Here is a 17807-nt window from a genome sequence, read left to right on the forward strand (position 1 = left end):
AGCACCAGCATTGAAATTATTTTTATTAGACTTTTAAAAAGGGAAAAGAAGTGAAGATTTGGGGGATGGGGTGTTGCTGCCCCTATTGGTAATAAAGCTCCAGGTTCATTCCATCATGGATCTCATCTGAGAGTAAATGTCAGAGAATGAGAACAGCTGGACTGTTGGCCTTACCAACACACTCCCCTACCCACCCCCCCAGCTCTCCTAGGCAATCCTCCTAATCCCCCTTAGAGTTAAGCTCTTTGTGTTCCTCAAGGGATAAATCAGCAGAGCCGGGGAGGTAGGGATAGGATCTGCAGGGACAATTTATCAAAAGCTAGAGGCCCTTCAAAGCTGTCAGATAAAGGATACAGTCCCCCAGGGTCACGTGGTCCTTGAAGATTGTGTACCTGGGATGGAGAGGTTGGTTCAGCGAGGCTCCCCACTCTCAGAAGCCTCCTTGGCAATGCCAGGGTAGCCCATCATCTTCCATTTTCCAGGGATAGGGATCCTGGCCTGGCCGCAGGGCCCACCCCACCCACCCAGAGGGCAGCTGAGATCTAGTACACCCGAGGCAGCCCTGCCCTCACTCACCATTTCTTAAGGACGATCTTGTTCCAGCGGGTGCCTGTCTGAGCCGCAATCAGTTTCTTCAGATCTCCTATTGAGTCGTCAGTGCTGGGGCATGTGTTAAGGCAAAAAGAAAGAGGGGAGCAGGCGAGCCCTGCCCATGCCCATCCCCCCACCCCACCCCCGCCTTCCCACCAATAGGATACTTGCATTTCACACGGACCTTCTTGCCCAGACGGTCGTTGCACACAACCTCAATCATGGCTCTGCGGATGACAAAGGATCTCTTCAGTCTGGGGGCGGGTCATTTTCTCCACCTCAGCACCTGTCCTCCACTCTGCGCGGCCAATTGCAGCCTCCTGATTCAGCCTCTGCCTCTAATTCTGGTCATCCCCAACCTCTTCGGGCAGCCCTGATACCCAGATACCATCGACCTCCCCAGGGGAGCCCCCGAGCCCGGCCATCAGACGCTCACCCCCGGCCTCCCCATCACCCAGCCCCGGCACTCACGGACCCACCCATAGCCCCTAGCCCTCACCAGGATGCCCCCAGCCTTTAGCCGCTGTAGGTCCAGCCTCACTGCGCACGTACTACGACGCCACTTGTCCGCTTTACGGCCGCCGGAAGCGGAAGTCCGGGTTGCGATGGCGACGGTTTGGGAGTGGTCGGATTGGCCGCTAATACGGAGGGTGGGACTGCAGTTGTGGGAGCTCCCCCAGGCCTGGTTTCCCCAGGGGAATGCCCCCTCAAGTCTGCCCCACCTCGAGCACCTGGTGCTGGACCGGGTCCCGGCCTTCTCAGACGTGCAACTGCGGGCCCTGCCTCGGCAAGGGGCGCTGTGCTCCCTGGTGCTGAGGGTCACCTACAGGGTGACCCACCAAGGACTACGCGATGCCCTGCCTGGCCTCAGCAACCTCCGGCTGCTCGAGCTGTGTGGATGCTCCGTGTCTGCTGATGGGGCCCTGCAGGCCATGGGAGGCTTCCTGCCCAGACTAAGGGAGCTCAGGCTGACTGTAACTGGGCTCACAGCCAGGGGGCTGGCCATCCTGGTGGAGATGCAAGCCTTAGAGATCCCGGGCCTCCTGGGACCACCACCTACCCCGGATGAGCTTTCAGCCAAGGACATCCTCACTTTCTGCCTCATGTTGCCCAACCTCAGAGTCCTCAGCCTTCAGGGCATGGGCCCGGGGTCAGCAGATGAGGCTATCCTTAGGGAGGGACTGGTTCACTGTATCATCACTGTTGGGGAGCTCCCCACTTGAGGTAGTTGCAAGGATGCTAGATTTGGAATGAGGGGGTGAGGATTCAAATACTGACTCTGTGATCTTGAGTTTCCTTCTCAAAGCCCAAGATTTCTCATCTTTAAAATAAGGTCCCTTCCAGCTCTAAATCCCGTTTTCTTTTTTCTTTTTCTTTTTTTTTGCAGGGCAATGAGGGTTAAGTGACTTGCCTAGGGTCACACAGCTAGTAAGTGTTGTGTCTGAGGTCAAATTTGAACTCAGGTCCTCCTGAGTCCAGGGCCAGTGTTCTATCCACTGCGCCACCTAGCTGCCCCTAAATCCCATTTTCTTGATCAAATATCTGGCCGAGTTCTAGGGCTAAATAAACATTTGTACCTTGGTGTGAAAAGAGCCTTAGAGGTCTCCTCGGGGGCCAGCTTAACCTAAATCTTACCACACAGAAACTCTCCTACCCTTTCTTCCAAGGGGACCACATCATCCCTTAGGATAGCAGAGGACACTTAGGGTTACTGATTGTCTTTCCCCTGGATATTTGACCCACTTGTGGAGAAAATCTTCAAAATGTCCCTGTACCCTCATCTGCTGATTTGTTCTTTCTTTGATCTCCAAATTGCCTGTGGTTGCCATGGTGAATTTTTTTTTTTTGAGATATTTTATTTTTTCCGTTACATGTAAAGATAGTTCTCAACTTTTGTTTATACTTGCTTTACAATTTCAGATTTTTCTCCCTCCCTCCCTCCCCTCCCTCCCCCCTCCCCTAGACAGCAGGCCATGGTGAATTAATTATCAAGGCAACAAGCATTAAGATTTTGCCCTATACTAGGCACTATGCTAAGTACTGAGGATACAAAGAAAGTTAAAAGTCTGCCCTAAAGAAGTTCAGTCTAATGGGGGGAATAGCATACAAAGAATTATGTTCAAAGGAAATATGTACAGGATAAATTGTAGATAAACTTAGAAGCACTAGGATTAAGGGGAATCAGAAATGTTTCTTACAGAAAGTGGGATTCTTGCTGGTACATGAAGGAAGCTTAAGAGGTGCAGATCTGAAGGGAGAGAATTCCAAGTATGGGGAAATGCACAGAATTGAGAGATGGAGTGTGTGTTGGGCAAAGAACTGCAAGGAGGCCAGTATCATTGTTCATGGAGAGGAGTATGAGATAATCATAATATATGAAAAGACTTTGCAAAACTTAAAGCTCCATTATTATGTGCTAGGCACTGTGCTGTGTTAAGGATTCAGTAACAAAGAATGAAACAGTCCCTAACCTTAAGGAATTTATATTCTAAAGAAGAAAACAACATACGATTATAGAAAGAGAATAAAAATATATAAAACATGTAAATACGAAGAGAAGGAAGGCAGTAGTAGTTGGGATAAGGAAAGACTTCATGCAGAAGATGGTTCTTGAGTTTTTTCTTAAAGAGAGGGATTCTATGAGCATGCAGTATTGAGACAGATGATCCAGAGAAGAGCAGTTTGGCTGTATTTCAGAGTACAGAAGAGGCTGTAAAGATAGGTTGGTTTTTAAAAGCACCACAGAGGAATTTATGTTTTATTTGGGCTAAATAGGGAGTCACTGGAATTTATTGAGTAATGACATGATCAGATTTGAGATCAAGGAAAATCACTTTGGCTGCTGTGTGGAGGATAGATTGGAGTAGGGAGAGCTGAAGCAGGCAAATGAATTAGGAGGTTGTGTTCTTGATCTAAAATAATGGCTAGCTGAAAAAAGGACATAGGAGTCTAGCTATATGGTAGAGGTAGAAATAGCAAGATTTGGTAACCAGCTGTATATGTGAATTGAGAGAGTGGGGAGTCCCAGATAATGCTGAGTTTAAGTATCTTGGAGTTTGGGAGAACAATGATATCCTTAGCAATAGAAGGTTTGGATGTGCTGGGTTTGGGGGAAAGATAATGAGTTTAGATAGATAGATAGATAGATAGATAGATAGATAGATAGATAGATAGATAGACAGACAGACAGATAGACAGATAGATATACACACACATGTATATGTATACATACACACACACACACACACACATGCGAGTTTGAATTTCTAAGACATCTGGTTTATTATATCCAAGAGGTAACTGGTAATATGGCACTGCAGCTCAGGGAAGGGATTGAGAATGAATATATCTTCAGTTTACCTACATAAAGATAATAAAACCTATTTTATTTGGTCTAATGAGGTCACAAAGAGGATATGTAGAGAAGGGGTTTCCAACCTTGAGTTCCTAGCTCCCTTTTATACTCTTGGCTTTTCAGTAAACCTTCCTATACCCTCTTTTCAATATAAAAGGAAATAAATTCTAGAGTTTACCTTGTATATGCACATAAGTAGATTAACTAAATTTAATTCTCTAAGTTGTAATTTCATTGGTTATGAATCAATTGGAAACTTCTACAATATTTCTATAGGATAAAGTATTTATCAAAGATTGCCTTTTCCTTCCTAATAATTATTTGGGATCCTCTTCTGTAACACAAGGAGAAGAGGGTCCGAGACACCCTTAGGGGAATATTTCTAGTTAGGAGGCATGATAAATCAGCTGAGGAGATAGGAAGAGTCAGTCAGACAGGAAGAGAACCAGGAGAGGCAGCATCATGAAAACCCAGTGAGAAGAGTGTATCCAGGAAAGGGTGGCCAACAATATCAAATGCATCAGAGAAGGATGTAGCCTGAGAAAAGACCATCACGTTTGATTATTAATATTAATAACTTTGGAGAAAGCAGTTTCAGTTCAGTAATTAGGTTTGAAGGTAGATTGCAAAGAGTTTCAGAGGAAGAGGAGAGCAAGTGGAGATAATAAGCAAAGACAGCTTTTTCCAGTTTAGCTGAGAAGGGAAAGAGAAATACAGATTAATAGCTTGGAATGGTCGGCTCTGATAGGTTTTTGTTTGTTTGTTTGTTTTTTGCATGGGGCAATGAGTGTTAAGTGACTTGCCCAGGGTCACAGAGCTAGTGTCAAGTGTCTGAGGTTGGATTTGAACTCAGGTCCTGAATACCGGGTAGGTGCTTTATCTACTGCGCCACCTAGCTGCCCCTGACAAGTTTTTTTGTTTTGTTTTTTCACAACACAGTCTGATTAGTCTCATCACACACACATATGTACACAAACATAAATATTCCAATGTACAGATTTTACACGAGGCTCACAGATCCCCTTGCTCATCTCATCAACTTCTTCATCCAGTGCCCTGCATCAGGCCCTGTCCACTTTCCACACCTCCTCTCCAGGCTATTGATAAGTTTTTTAAACACCTACTATGGAGCAGCTAGGTGGCACAGTGGATAAAGCACCAGCCCTGGATTCAGGAGGACCTGAGTTCAAATCCAGCCTCAGACACTTGACACTAACTCTGTGACCTTGGGCAAGTCACTTAACACTCATTGCCCCACAAAAAAAAAATAAACAAAAAACCAACCACCTACTAGGCAGTAACTGCTTGTTCCTTTTATAGGCAAATTAGGGGAGGAGAAGCTGTGAAAAACATTGTAAGTGATACAATCTCAATGTAGCAGTCAGTTAAAAAGTATTGTCTAGGGGCAGCTAGGTGCTGCAGTGGATAAAGCACCAGCCCTGGATTCAGGAGTACCTGAGTTCAAATCCAGCCTCAGACACTTGACACTTACTAGCTGTGTGACCCTGGGTAAATCACTTAACCCCCATTGCCCTGCAAAAACAAACACATTTAAAAGGGGGCAGCTAGGTGGAACAGCGGATAAAGCACCAACCCTGGATTCAGGAGGACCTGAGTTCAAATTCGGCCTCAGACACTTGACATTTACTACCCGTGTAACCCTGGGCAAGTCACTTAACCCTCACTGCCCCACCAAAAAAAAAAAATATTGTCTACTAGGCAGCTAGGCAGGTGATAGAGAACTGGACCCAGAGTTAGGAAGACTTGAGTTCCCAAACACAATGTGATGCTGGGCAGTTCACTACTTTCTGCCTTAGTTTCCTCATCTGTACACTGGGGGTTGTAATAGCACCTACCTCCCAAGGATCAAATGAGATAATTATGAAGCATCTTGCAAACTTTAAAGTGCCATGTAAATGATAGCTATCATTATTACTATGTATCAGGTACTGTCCTAGGCACTGGGATACAAAGGAAAAAAAATCTCCCTTTTTGGAGGCAACAGTATCTAATATCAATATGTACAAGATAATTTGTGGGGAAGGCACAGCAACTGGTGGATTATGTAAGGGCCTCAGACTATATGCACAGCCACATGGGAGGCTTGTCTATGCACACCAAAGAAGGCCCTCAAAGGATGGAAGATAAACATGGAGTAGCTTGTTTCTTCCAAAGACAGGGCCTAAGGGGAACCTCAGAGCTTAAAGGTGATGGGGTCAAGGGTGGATATGTCAATGGATATGAGAGCAGGATTGCTGTACTGAGAGGCAAGCCCCTCCATCCTCTTCAGTGTTTCTATCTTCCTGAAAGACAAATAAGAGGGGCAGCTAGGTGGCGCAGTGGATAAAGCACCAGCCCTGGATTCAGGAGGACCTGAGTTCAAATCTAGCCTCAGACACTTGACACTTAACTAGCTGTGTGACCCTGGGCAAGTCACTTAACCCTCATTGCCCTGCAAAACTAAAATAAAATAAAAATCAATGTGAAAGAAAAGACAAATAAGAAATGAGATTGAGAAAAAGAGGAATTGAACAATTTGATACCTGACTCCCTTCTGGAGAAATGTTCCACACTGTGGGTAGGGACATAGGATGGTACACTGGGACTGTTCTTAGAGCTGTGCTTTCACATTCTTATATTCATGTATCTCTTTGGGAATAAGAGCAATGTCATCCAAGAGGACTAGATATACCCCAGTCATGTATCTAGAGTGCTCTTAAGCATTCTTTCAGGGGGAAAAGATGGACATTCAATGAAATAGAGGACTTCCAAGGTTTCCTGAAGAAAAGACCAAGACTGAACAGAAAATTTAATCTTCAAATACAAGACTCAAGAGAACCATAAAAAGGTAAAAGGGGGAAAAAAGTTATTCAATAAGGCTAAACTGTTTACCTCCCTATGAAGGAAGATAATACTTTTAAGTCTTGAGGTCTATATCTCTATTAGGGTATTGTTATTAAATTGACTTTGATGTGATGATATAAAGAAACTTAAGGGGCAGAATAAAAGGAGAATGGAGGGGAAGGAGAAGGGGAGGTGGAATGGGGTTAATTACATCATAGGAAGAGGCACAAAAAACCTATTACAATAGAGGAAAAGGAGGGGTGAGCATTATTTCAACCTTACTCTCATCAGACTTGGTTCAAAGAGAGAATAACATATAAGCCCATTTGGATAAAGAGACTTACTTCCTTAGGAAAAAGGGCAGCACTGATAAAAGGGAGGGCAGAAGCAGGGGAAGAAAGGGGAAAGAAAAGGAAGGGCAGATTGAGGGAGACAGTCGTCAGAAGCAAAACACTGGTGAGGAGGAATGGGGTGAAAGAAGAAAAAAAGTACAAAGGGGAAAAGAGGATGGAGGGAAATAAACAGTGATTTTTTTTCTTTTTTTTTCCTTTGGGGCAGTGAGAGTTAAGTGACTTGCCCAGGGTCACACAGCTAGTAAGTGTCAACTGTCTGAGGTAAAATTTGAACTCAGGTCCTCCTGAATCCACAGCTGGTGCTTTATCTACTGCACCATCTAGCTGCCCCAAATAAACAGTAATCTTGACTGTGAATGTAAATGAGATGAATTCTCCCATAAAAAAGAAGCGAATAGCAGAGTGGATTAAAAGAATCCTACAATATGTTGTTTACAAGAAATACATTTAAAGCAGAGAGATTCACACAGAGTAAAGGTAAAGGTTGGAGAACAACTTATTATGCTTTAGCTGAAGTAAAAAAAAAAGCAGGGGTAGCAATTCTTAAGACAAATCAAAAGCAAAAATAGATCTAATTAAAAGATAATTAAGGAGACTACATCTTGCTAAAAAAGCACCATAGATAGGGGTAAGCACTGGCCCTGGATTCAGGAGGACCTGAGTTCAAATCTGGCCTCAGACACTTGACACTTATTAGCTATGTGACCCTGGGCAAGTCATTTAACCCTCATTGCCCCGAAGAAAAAAAAGTACTATGGATAATAAAGTAATATCAATACCAAACATATATGTGCCCAGTGGTATAGCATCCAGATTCTTAGAGAAATTAAATGACTTACAAGAGGAAATAGAGGGTTCTTAAGTCCATAATTTAATCCATTAGCCCTTCTTTAGTCTGCTCTTGTCCTGATGTTTTCCCATTAAAAACAAGTATTAAAAAAAAAAAGAAGGCCTTAGAGCTAGGAGGACTTTGGTCCAGTCCATAGAGATGGAAAATTAAAGTCCAAAGAGGAAAAGATAATTGTCTGAATGTTCACACAGTCTGGGCACCATCCTAATTAGTACTTTCCCTCTATTTTCAAGAAGAGGTTGAGGGAGGGGAAGGTTTGCTTTTTAATCCCTAATTTTCCACACCTGCTCTATCCCACTTATATCTTTGCCCCATATAGGTCAGGTCATCTAGTTGGTGCCTAACAGCCCCAAGGCATTTATCTACTTATTTTCTGTTTCCTAAGACATAAAGAAGGGCGGAGGGGGGAGCTCAGGGACCCAGACTTCCTCCCTATAACATAGGTGGGTCTATCAGGAGTGCACAGTCCCTTGGGCCAGGATCCTGACTGTCCCCTATCAAAAAGCCAAAGATCAGGTTTGTAACATCTCAAACCACTTTCCTTAGTGGGGTCCACTATTTGTATTGGAAGGACAACTTTTTATTTGTCTTGATTAGAGACATAGTACCTGAGACTTTCATACTCTTCTGATTTGAAGGGGTCTAAAGGCACATCCCTAGATAGGCCAACAGCAATGATTCTCAAATTGTGGTCTGGAGGTCCTCAAGACTCTTTCAGGGGGTCTGAAAGGTCAATAGTAAATACTAATTTATAATGATACTAAGATGTTTCAATTCCCAATGTGGTAAATATGCTACATATAACCCACACAAATAAAAGCTTTGAGGGGGGAGGGTCCTCAGTAATTTTTAAGAGTATAAAAGGGTGGGGGCAGCTAGGTGGTGCAGTGGATAAAGCCCCAGCCCTGGATTCAGGAGGACCTGAGTTCAAATCTGGCCTCAGACACTTGACACTATCTGTGTGACCCTGGGCAAGTCACTTAACCCTCACTGCCCCACCAAAACAAACAAACAAACAAAAAAAGAGTATAAAAGGGTAAGACAGCTAGGTGGCACAGTGGATAGAGCACTGGCCCTGGAGTCAGGAGGACCTGAGTTCAAATCCAGCCTTGGACACTTGACACTTACTAGCTGTGTGACCCTTGGCAAGTCACTTAACCCCAATTGCTTCACCAAAAAAAAAAAAAAGCATAAAAGGGTCCTGGGACCAAAAAATTTGACAATCACTAGTCTAGATTATTTTCTCTGCTTTGTAAGTAGCTAGTACTAGGTCTGAGACAAAGGGCTTGGGATAGAACAAAGCTAGGTGGTGGTGGTGGTGGTGGTGGTGGTGCTATTAGGCCAGGTTTAGGGGCAGAACTAGACAGAGCCAAAGAAATTATGGGAAACCAGAGGAGGTGGAAATGATGAATGACCCAGCAGGTGTTGAAAAGCACAGGGAGATGAGTTCATCACTAAAATGTGCCTTCAAAAATACCCTGCTGCTAGTTCCTGGAGCCATCCCTCATTCTGTCTCTTGGCTTTTCACACCCTCCTTAATGACACTGCCAATCCAGGCCAAAGTCTCCATCTGCCTGCTATGACAAGGATATGAACTCTGGCAGATAGATAGGGCATTTATAGAGGAAGGAAGAACAAAGGTGGCTAGGTATTCCCAGTAGTTACCAGTTGTTGTGGTTAACAGTGGCTGGATCTAGTAATATCTATGTCTTACCTGCTAATTGTGGGGGTCCTTCAAGACTCTGCCCTGGGCCTCTGTCTCTTCTTCCTCTAGATTATCTCATTTGGGAATCTCATTAGCACCCAGGAGTTTATCTTCTGTATGCAATTTACCAGATCAATATAGCCCTATATGTACTGTAGCCATCTCAAACTCAACATGTCTAAGACAGAACTATCTTTTCTCCAAAATTCATCCCTCTTTGACTATCAAGAACACCTGAGGCAGCTAGGTGGCACAGGGGATAAAGCACTGGTCTTGGATTCAGGAGGACCTGGGTTCAAATCCAGCCTCAGATACTTGACACTTACTAACTGTGTGACCCTTGGCAAAGTCACTTAACCCTCATTGCCCCTCAAAAACTAAAAACTAAAAACAAAACCCCTGCTATTCTCCCTCACCTGAATGTCATCCTAGATTCTCACCCTACCTATCCAATTTCTTGCCAAATCTTGTTCCTATCTTCACATGTCACAGTCCCCTTTCCTCCACTCACACAACTGCCACCCTAATCCAGGCCCTAATGACCTAATGACTCAGACCATTTCAGTAGCCTATTAACTGGTCTCCTTGATTTGTGTCTCCTCACTCTGGTCCATTCTCCACTAAGTTGCCAATGTGATTTTTCTAAATAAAGTTTCTGACCACATTATCGACCTGCTTAGTGAACTCCTGTGGCTCCCTACTACCACCAGGGATGAACTATGAGCTCCATTGTTGGGCATCATCCTACTTTCCCAGTCTTCTCATACATCATGCTGTTCTACATAGTTCCTCCAGCACCAGAGCTCACTCCTTTTTCTTTGTACATGCTGTTTCCCAGGCCTGAAATGCATAATGTACACGCTCAAATTCTACCTACTCCAGGAGGACTTTTCCAGTGCCTTCAAGTGCTAATGCCTCTACCTCTCAAGAGTACATTCTAGGAGCAGCTAGGTGGCAAAGTGGATAAAGCACCAGCCCTGGATTAAGGAGGACTTTAGTTCAAATCTGGCCTCACTTGCCACTTACTAGCTGTGTGACCCTGGGCAAGTCATTTAACCCTCATTGCTCTGGGGGAAACAAAAAGAGTGCATTCTACCTCCCTATCTTGTGTGTAGCTAATTATTTACATTTTGTCTACTCCATTAAAAAGCAAGCAAGATTTTTCCAGGCAGGGACTCCTCTTTTTTTTGGCCTTTGCATGCCCAGCACTGGGCATTTAATAAATGCTTGTTTTTGCCTGTATTAGTGAAATAATAAATGCCCCATTCATCATCCCACTGCCCAAAATGCCAGGGCTTCTGTAAGAGCTCAGTCCTCCCTCATTCCAAACTATTTTTCCTTCTTCTTAAACAGTCTGTGTCTCAGGACTTTACTTGCCTCCCCTCCTAGTCACTATATTTATAACTTAGGTCCTCCACACACCCATATCTACCAAGTGATATGCAGAAGCCATTTTGACCTACTGGGACGTTCTTTGCTCTGACAGATGAAAGGAGTGGCCTAGTCTTCACAGACTCATGGATTCACATCATCCTTCCAAAAGAGAAGTATCTTGGGTTGGAAATCAAGGGTAGAGACTGACCCCTCTTCTGCCTAACCCCAGACCCTCTCCATCCAGCCTTCAGTGTCTTCAAGCAAAGAGGTGAGGGATACATCAGGCCCTTATTGGGTTGGGGGTGGGGGTGCATCTTTTCCCTTTTGTTTTAGCCTTGATGTTTCCTCCTCCTGAAAGGTTGGTACTGGGACCCCTAGTGCTATTGGTATTCCTCTCCTACTCTACATATCCTGGCTCCCTTTCATTAACTTTGTCACTCCTTACCTGAACTATTGCAGCCAACGACATCTTAGAACAATTTACTCCTTCCAGTTTTGCTGCTTTTAGTTAAAAATAACTCCCCTCCCCAGTCCCACCCCCATCTACATCCTTTAAGGGTTATGTAAATTAACTGTGTAGTTCCTTTTTGTTCACTGGCTGACCAGATGTCCCTTATTAAAATGTGCTTTCTAACAAGTGTCTCACTTCCAGTCTCCAGCTTCATAATACTCGGAGCACATAAATAATATACATCTAGAAGCAGCAGCAGCATCTAAGTTATTTTTATTAGTGAGACTTTTAAAAATGGGGGTAGGTTGCAGAGTTGGCAGGCCTGCTGCCCCTACTGATAATAAAGCTCCAGGTTCATTCCATCATGGATCTCATCTGACAGTAGGAGTCATGGAATCTGAACACTTGGATCCTTGACCTCCCCAAACCCTTCCCTAACCTCCCCCAGCCAGGGCCCAGGCTCTACTAGCAACTGTGGTATCTACTCCTCAAGGGTTAAGTCCTTTTTGGCTTCACCTGATAGACCAACACTGTTGGGGGGAATGGAGGAGGGGGGAAGGGGCGTCGCAGAGCAAAGAAAGAGAATGTTTCCTGACAACCCCTAGGCCCCATAGGCTCTTGAGAGTATCATAAAGGATACAGTCACCCAGGGAAACGTGGTCCTTGAAGATTGTGTACCTGGGATAGAAAGGATAGTTAGCAATGTCAGAGCCATCACACCTCCTTCCTTTTCAAAATGAAGGGGCCTTAAGTCTGAATACAGAATCCAGGCCTATCCACCTCCTGACCCTGTCTGACATCAGCCTCCCCAGCCTTACACCTGAGTCAGCCCTGCCCGCACTCACCATTTCTTAAGGACGATCTTGTTCCAGCGGGTGCCTGTCTGAGCCGCAATCAGTTTTTTCAGGTCTCCTATCGTGTCATCCGTGCTGGGGGTACGTTAAGGGAAAGCAAGAGCGGGCAGACCAGGGGCCGCCTCCCGCGCCCCCCACCCCCAACCCTCCCCCTCTCCGCCTTCCCCTTCACGCCAATAGGATACTTGCATTTCACACGGACCTTTTTGCCCAGCCGGTCGTTACACACAACCTCAATCATGGCTCTAGGGAAGACAAAGGATCTTATCAGTCTGGGGTCGGGTCCTTTCCTCCAGTCCACCCCGGCCTCTGTGCCAGGTCTCACCCCTGTCCTTACACTGACTGTGCCCCCGAACACTCTCGGGCCCTGGCCCCAAACACCCTGATAACCTCGATCAGCCCCTGGTGCTCACACCGGATAGCCCTGACCTCCCTGGTCGGCCCGTACCCCCGGCTGTGACTCGGCACCCCTCGGCCTCCCCGCTCGGCCCCTGTCCCTAACCGTGACTTTACACAACCAAGGATTCTTGGTCCGGGCCCCAGACGCAGATTCTTACCCCTCCGCTTCCAGACGCAGCCCCAGCCTCACTTCGCACGACAGCACCGCCCGCACTTTACGGCCAGCGGAAAGCGGAAGCGGAAGCTAGACCCGGGTTGCGATGGCGACGGCTTCGGAGTTGCCGGACTGGCTACTTGTGGAGATTCTGTCCTTCGTACCTGTCCGGGACCGACTCCGGAGCTCCAGGTGCGGCTACGTCCGGCCCCGACTCCCACAGTGACTCCCCTCTTCAGTCCTTCGGGGTGGATCCAGTGTCCGGGCGGGGCTGGAGCGCAGGCAGGGGGCCAGGACCCGGACGGGGGGGGAGGGGTGTTGGGGTTGGGGGGGAGGGTCCGGGCGGGGCTGGCTTTGACCGATGCGACCCACCCTCCTCCCTAGGGTGTGTAAGCGCTGGCGGAGGCTAGTTCTGGACAAGACTCTATGGAAACGCTTGGATATGAGTCCTTACAGGGTAAGACCGAGACCTGGTGCTTGGGGCCCATCCACCCTTGGGAAGGGGGACCGCAGTCCTGGGTTGGCGGAAAGCGGGGCGCTTGTTTGGGGGCTCCCTGGGACAGGGCTCGGCCATCCCCCGCCTTCTCCCCGACAGGTCGGGCCCAAGGTGCTGTGGCAGCTGCTGCGGCAGTACCTGGGCTCGGGGCTGAGGACGCTCAAGGTGCGAGGCCGCCTGCTCTCCGGGCCCCGGGCCCCTCTGTTGTCCCCGGCCCTGCTGCAGGAGCTGGGGAAGCGCTGCCCGCACGTGGCCTGCCTCAGCCTCCTCGAAGAGGACCTCCGCAAAATCCCTTTCTCATGCCTGCCACGTTCCCTTCGGTGCCTGGAACTGCAGTCGTGCGAGCTCCCCCAGGCCTGGTTTCCCCAGGGGAATGCCCCCTCAAGTCTGCCCCACCTCGAGCACCTGGTGCTGGACCGGGTCCCGGCCTTCTCAGACGTGCAACTGCGGGCCCTGCCTCGGCAAGGGGCGCTGTGCTCCCTGGTGCTGAGGGTCACCTACAGGGTGACCCACCAAGGACTACGCGATGCCCTGCCTGGCCTCAGCAACCTCCGGCTGCTCGAGCTGTGTGGATGCTCCGTGTCTGCTGATGGGGCCCTGCAGGCCATGGGAAGCTTCCTGCCCAGACTAAGGGAGCTCAGGCTGACTGTAACTGGGCTCACAGCCAAGGGGCTGGCCATCCTGGTGGAGATGCAAACCTTAGAGATCCTGGGCCTCCTAGGACCACCACCTACCCCGGATGAGCTTTCAGCCAAGGACATCCTCACTTTCTGCCTCATGTTGCCCAACCTCAGAGTCCTCAGCCTTCAGGGCATGGGCCTGGGGTCAGCAGATGAGGCTATCCTTAGGGAGGGCCTGGTTCACTGTATCATCACTGTTGGGGAGCTCCCTTTGGGAGGCCTAAGCTAACAGCCCCTCACTTTCGGACTAGAAGTATTCAGGGTCCACTGAAACACTTGAAGAAGTGGAGAAAGGTAACTCTGCTATGTGACATTGGGCAAGCTGTTTTCCCCTCTGCACCAAATTTTCTTAATCTGCAAGATAACCAGGTTGGGTTTGAAAATCACTTGTGTCCCTTCTAGCTCTAAAACCAATATTCTCAAATGGAACTCTGAGTTCCAGGATCTGCAAATATTTATACTATGGGGTTCAGAGAGGGCTGAGGCTTGGGAGGCTTCTCAGTATCTCCCGCCTATCTTTTTTCTCTACCTCCATTTTCATCCTTTCTCCCAAGGAGGCACCTTCATCTCTTGGGATAGAGGGCAAAGAACATTTGTGGTCAAGGTTTGTCCAAAAATGAGTTTTTAGGACAGGTTTGGGACATTTCAACCAGTCTGGATTTTTGATAATGACACTCAGGATTCCCAACTCAGGAGGCTGGAATGAGGGTGGTTCAAGAGTAGAGCTGATGGTTAGGATGTTCTCTGGCTTCCTGGCTGGAGTTGGTTGCTGCTTTTGTCCTTGGTCATCCTATTTTCACTTCTTGGTTTGGTTTGGCCTTGAGCAAAGCAGCCCAGCCGTCTAGGAGAAGGTACTAGTACTCTTCTCATCCTTCTCTTCTTAGGGCTCCACTTCACCCCTATTCCCCAGCCACTTGAGTTGGAAAACAATGCCCTAGAGATTCTCACCCTTTCATTCTGAAATGTCTGCCCTGGAGCCTCACCTGGCCCTCAGTTTTAGGCAGGATCTAGCCTTGCCTCACTACATACAAATATTTGCACAGGAACTTGAGCTCACCTCTAGCCTTGTGGGTCTAAGTATATCTTACCCTATGTCTCCCTTCTGAAACCACAAAGTTATCCCTGCTGTAGTTGTTAGGAGTGTCAGTCTATTCCAATGCCCCCCATTCACCGTATCTGTAACTTTCCAGACCAAAATGCCCTTCTGCATTAGACTGTAGGCTTCTTGAAGACTGGGGCTGGCTGTTTTTGTATCCTCAGTACTTAGCAAGGTGATACTGTAACAAAGGCTTTTTTTTTTAGTGAGGCAATGGGGGTTAAGTGACTTGCCCAGGGTCACACAGCTAGTAAGTGTTAAGTGTCTGAGGCTGGATTTGAACTCAGGTACTCCTGACTCCAGGGCCAGTGCTTTTCCACTGCGCCACCTAGCCGCCCCAACAAAGGCTTTTGAACACCATCATTCCTTCAAAGACTGGATCTTTAACTCGGCTCTTCATACAAAATGCCGAATGCCTCCAATTCCTGCGTTATTCCCCTATTGGGGTTCTTTGGGGATGCATGTTGTTTTACTTCAGACTTACCCAGTATCCTGGGCTTTCTTTTGGGGAGGTGAGCTAGGCTGGACCTGCTGGTTTGGGGCCAGAGGGAGTTTTTCCTGAATCTCTTGAATTAGGCCAGAATCTCTGAAAGAGTTCCTCAAAGTGTCCACCAACAATCATTTATTAAATGTCTACTGTGTGCCAGTACTAGGGATAGAAGAAAATGATGGACTGATTCAAAGCCAAAAGTGAGATCCTGCTCTCAAGGAGCTTGCATTGTGTATAAAAATACAACACATACACATATAAGTAAATTAAGTCATTGCCATCAGAACTGGAAGAGATCCTGAAATCGCTTTTAGGTAGATGAGGTATTCAGTCAGCAAACCAACTTCCTAGACTTACTGATGGAGAAGAGGGCAGGATAGGGAGGGACAGGAGATTGTAAAACCCACTTCCAGTGATTTAATCACATTGATCTGCATAGTAAAAGGGTGTCAGCAAAGTCTAATGTGGCTGTATTAGGGAACTCCTCAGTTCCAGTTGAAGAATGCCCTCAAAGGATGGCGCTGATGACACCTGGCAGAAGATGAAGGTAGAGTAGCTTATTCCTCAGGCTACCCTTCACTTCCATCCCAACCTAAAGCTGATGGGGCCACAGATACATCTGTGGATATAAGGAGAGAAGCAATAATGTGCTGAAAATCAGATCTCTATACCCTGTTCTGTGTTTCTGGCTACCTGAAAGACAAGTAAGAAAAGAGACTAGGAGATTAATTTGAGCAGTCTGCTGTCCTGGAATGATGTTCTAAGTCTGGATAGGGACACAGGGTGGCTCAATGGTTAGGCTCTTCTTTACACTGGTTGGAAAATCATAAATGTATGATGAGGCTGCTTTTACATTTAATAGGTATGGATGGTGAGGAGTTGTAAGGCTTGAGTGGCAATCACAGACTTAGGCACTAAATTATTTTTTGCTTTAAAGATGGGAATTATTGTGAGCTCAGATTATCCGGAGTGCTACAGAATCCACTCCTCACCTCCACCCACCCAAAAAAGGTGTGGAGAGAATACCCAAGGCCAGGAATGTAGGAATTATAGTTGATATGACTTAACCTCAAAAAATCCTCTAAATTAGGACTTTGGTCCATTTCAGAGAGCAGGAAACTGAAGCAGAAAGGCAAGATAGCGCTTGCCTGAGGTGACCACATTGCAAGACTCTAGTGACCTTTCTCACAGATTGTGGTCAAATTGTGGGGGAGGGAACAGTATAGAAGGGAAGTCTGCCTTTATCTCTTTACTAAGACCACATTTGTTTGTCTTAAGACCCTCAAAACCCATATTGTGACATCAGCAAGCTTGGGGTTGGGGGTAGGGATGTAATTAACTTGTATTAGTAACAGTCACAAAAATTCCTATTAGACTATGAAGGCTGGAAGGGATTCTACAGTCATTTCTCAGAATTTAACTGACTTGTCCAAGGTTACACAGCAAGTTAATATAAAAGTTGGAGCTAGAAGCCAGGTCTCTCATGTCCTAGCCTAAATCATGCTGCCTTCTACTGACTCCCTGACCTAAAGGATTTGTTGTCCTAAGGATTTTCCTAAATCATCCAGAGCCAGCACTATCTCCAAAGAGCCAATTCCTTGTATCAGTGGGAAGGTGATCCAAGTGCCATATGTCTACTAGGAAATGTCTTTGTGCATACCCTTTTTCAGATTGTGAATAAAAATGTTTACCAATCTCCATGCACCTCGTCAATCTTCACCTACAGAAATGACATTCACCTCAGGACTCTTCTATAACTGAGCCTTAAGAGAGGGAAATAAGGACAGCTGTTCATAGGCAGGGAAAAGGGACAAATTATATTAAGCAGATTTGGATGAGTTTAGCCTAGGAGAACTTTCTGAAGCAGAGATGTTAGATTTAGGCAGGAGAGGGGAAAGTGGGGTAAAGACAGAGCCTGTGGTAGAATGGAGGGAGTAAAGCTATTTGTTGACCAATGGGAAACCTTGGGAAACTGTGGCTTTGATTGTGGTGTGGTGTAATGAAAGGAGTGAAATTTGTAAACAGTGGACTTATATGCACATTTGGGCTCTGTCACATTACTTGTGTGATCTTGGGCCTAACAATTAGAGCTATGAAAAAGTAAAATGGGCTGCC

At 46.5% G+C, this 17807-nt stretch overlaps 4 protein-coding genes across 8 annotated transcripts; 2 read left to right on the forward strand and 2 right to left on the reverse strand.

Annotated features, from left to right (window-relative positions):
* Window positions 1–3: 3 nt before the first annotated feature.
* Window positions 4–1246, reverse strand: LOC122736281 (ubiquitin-like protein 5). Its single transcript, XM_043978419.1, has 5 exons — window positions 1091–1246; window positions 759–818; window positions 577–660; window positions 355–392; window positions 4–126 (listed from the first exon to the last, which is right to left on the reverse strand). Exons 2-5 carry the CDS (start codon window positions 812–814, stop codon window positions 83–85), a joined length of 222 nt encoding a protein of 73 aa, XP_043834354.1. The 5' UTR covers window positions 815–818; window positions 1091–1246; the 3' UTR covers window positions 4–82.
* Window positions 1095–1814, forward strand: FBXL12 (F-box and leucine rich repeat protein 12). The gene has a single exon (XM_043990981.1). The coding sequence runs from the start codon at window positions 1095–1097 to the stop codon at window positions 1812–1814; it is 720 nt and encodes a 239-aa protein (XP_043846916.1).
* A 9965-nt stretch (window positions 1815–11779) lies between these two features.
* Window positions 11780–13027, reverse strand: LOC122742793 (ubiquitin-like protein 5). Of its 4 annotated transcripts, none has more exons than XM_043987302.1 (5): window positions 12935–13027; window positions 12563–12622; window positions 12369–12452; window positions 12164–12201; window positions 11780–11898 (listed from the first exon to the last, which is right to left on the reverse strand). In XM_043987302.1, exons 2-5 carry the CDS (start codon window positions 12616–12618, stop codon window positions 11855–11857), a joined length of 222 nt encoding a protein of 73 aa, XP_043843237.1. In that variant the 5' UTR covers window positions 12619–12622; window positions 12935–13027; the 3' UTR covers window positions 11780–11854. The 4 variants fall into 4 exon arrangements, with proteins under 4 accessions (XP_043843237.1, XP_043843245.1, XP_043843265.1 ...); XM_043987310.1 differs by having other exon boundaries at window positions 12880–12945; XM_043987330.1 differs by having other exon boundaries at window positions 12891–12941.
* On the forward strand, window positions 12941–17390 carry LOC122742774 (F-box/LRR-repeat protein 12-like). 2 transcript variants are annotated; one of them, XM_043987278.1, is made up of 3 exons: window positions 12941–13122; window positions 13315–13387; window positions 13526–17390. In XM_043987278.1, exons 1-3 carry the CDS (start codon window positions 13037–13039, stop codon window positions 14333–14335), a joined length of 969 nt encoding a protein of 322 aa, XP_043843213.1. In that variant the 5' UTR covers window positions 12941–13036; the 3' UTR covers window positions 14336–17390. The 2 variants fall into 2 exon arrangements, with proteins under 2 accessions (XP_043843213.1, XP_043843203.1); XM_043987268.1 differs by having other exon boundaries at window positions 13315–17390.
* The last annotated feature ends 417 nt before the right edge of the window (window positions 17391–17807 follow it).

Source organism: Dromiciops gliroides, chromosome 1, assembly GCF_019393635.1.
Source record: "Dromiciops gliroides isolate mDroGli1 chromosome 1, mDroGli1.pri, whole genome shotgun sequence".
NCBI classification, from domain to species: Eukaryota; Metazoa; Chordata; class Mammalia; order Microbiotheria; family Microbiotheriidae; genus Dromiciops; species Dromiciops gliroides.